At 50.6% G+C, this 1,623-nt stretch overlaps 1 protein-coding gene across 2 annotated transcripts in view; it reads left to right on the top strand.

Annotated features, from left to right (window-relative positions):
• The window catches only part of LOC118599732 (eukaryotic translation initiation factor 3 subunit A-like), a 62,679-nt gene that overhangs the window by 57,393 nt on the left and 3,663 nt on the right, over positions 1-1,623 (top strand). For both annotated transcript variants that reach the window (XM_036215593.1, XM_036215592.1), the window contains exon 3: positions 787-1,171. In XM_036215593.1, coding sequence (XP_036071486.1) covers positions 787-1,171 — 385 coding nt within the window. The remainder of the gene's footprint in view (positions 1-786; positions 1,172-1,623) is intronic.

Raw genomic sequence — 1,623 nt, 5'->3', positions numbered from 1 at the left:
CTCCTCACTTTCATGTGGATCATGTTCCTGGAGACGTGTACACCTTTTCCGCCTTTTCTCAATAATCCACGTTCCAACCAGTCTTCTTAATATCGCGCCATTCTTTGATACATTTAGGATCCACCCCAAAGTGTTGAGCAGATTCCTCACTAGAATGCTCTTTGGTGTCTGCCACCGCACCGAGTTTATACGCTGAACCGAGTGAGCATTTCTTAACCATTGTTACACAAATACTGACACTCGTCATCTCAATCCGAGGGGTTCTAAAAGGAGCCCGACCACTGTTAGAGACAGTCGTTTACAGTAACGAACACCTGTTAGACCTGGTAGATCAGGGGTGTTCAAAGTCAGTCCTCGAAGCCATGTTTCTTAACCAATCTGCCATTGTAGCTCCTCATTGGCTAAACACACCTGATCCAGGTAATCAGCAGGAGGCCAGAACTCGAGGCCTGACTTTGGACACCCCTTCGGTAGATCTTAGAGACGAGACACAACTGGAAGATAAACAGTTTTGTGCATATAAAATGAAAGCGGTTTGGTAATCACTGTTAGCTTAGCAGAGAAAGTGTGTGTGTGTAACATCTGGTTCCCACCGGACACGGAAACGCTGCGAAGTGGAATGTGCTTAACCTCCAGTTCACAGCAGACACAGTTTTTCTGCAACGGTCAACAGACATAAAACTCCCTGTACTTCTGCACTTCGACTGTTTAGATACAAAATCATGATCGCATTTGTCAGTCGACTGACCGGATTTTCTCGTGTGTCTTGGCCTAATTTCCTGCCAGAATCGGGGTGGATCACTCGCTCAAAATACAGACCAGACGCCAAAACACTCACTGGGAGGACCACGGAGGACCCCGGAGGACCCCAGAGGACCCCAGAGGACCACAGAGGACCACGGAGGACCACAGAGGACCACAGAGGACCACGGAGGACCGCGGAGGACCGCGGAGGACCCCGGAGGACCACGGAGGACCACGGAGGACCCCAGAGGACCCCGGAGGACCCCGGAGGACTACAGAGGACCCCGGAGGACTACAGAGGACCACAGAGGACCACGGAGGACCACGGAGGACCACGGAGGACCGCGGAGGACCGCGGAGGACCGCGGAAGACCACGGAGAACCACGGAGGACCCCGGAGAACCCCGGAGGACCCCGGAGGACCACGGTGCGTCTGTTGTGAACTACACTACAGGTTAACAAGGGCGCCGAATGGAAGCGGTCTCCGTTCTGCGCTTCCACATTCAGTGTGATTCAGACGTTAGTCTGAGGGCGGATCTGGCAGCATAGATTCTTCCTGGAAGGGGCTGTTCTCACTTTGTGACATCAGCTTGTGAGAACCAGCACCTTTCCATGGGTTGGAAGGGGATGGTGCTCAGAGCGCAGTTTTCTAGAGGAATACTCAGAAATTCGTAAATGGATCAAAATACCACTTTGGGTTGATTAGAGTGAGGAGTGAACATTATAATACTTAAAAGCTGATTTTGTATGATATAAGCCCATTAAAGTCCCCCTATGACATATTTTTTGTAAAAGCTAACATCAAAACGCTCTTTCATTGATTTACAATCCTTTCCAACTGCGGTCAAATGAGCCGCCGTTCACATTTCCGTGGTCACA

The sequence above is a fragment of the Oryzias melastigma genome, linkage group LG15 (assembly GCF_002922805.2).
Source record: "Oryzias melastigma strain HK-1 linkage group LG15, ASM292280v2, whole genome shotgun sequence".
Taxonomy (NCBI): domain Eukaryota; kingdom Metazoa; phylum Chordata; class Actinopteri; order Beloniformes; family Adrianichthyidae; genus Oryzias; species Oryzias melastigma.
Note: the sequence above shows the minus strand (reverse complement) of the source record. Positions and strands in the feature narration are given on the sequence as shown.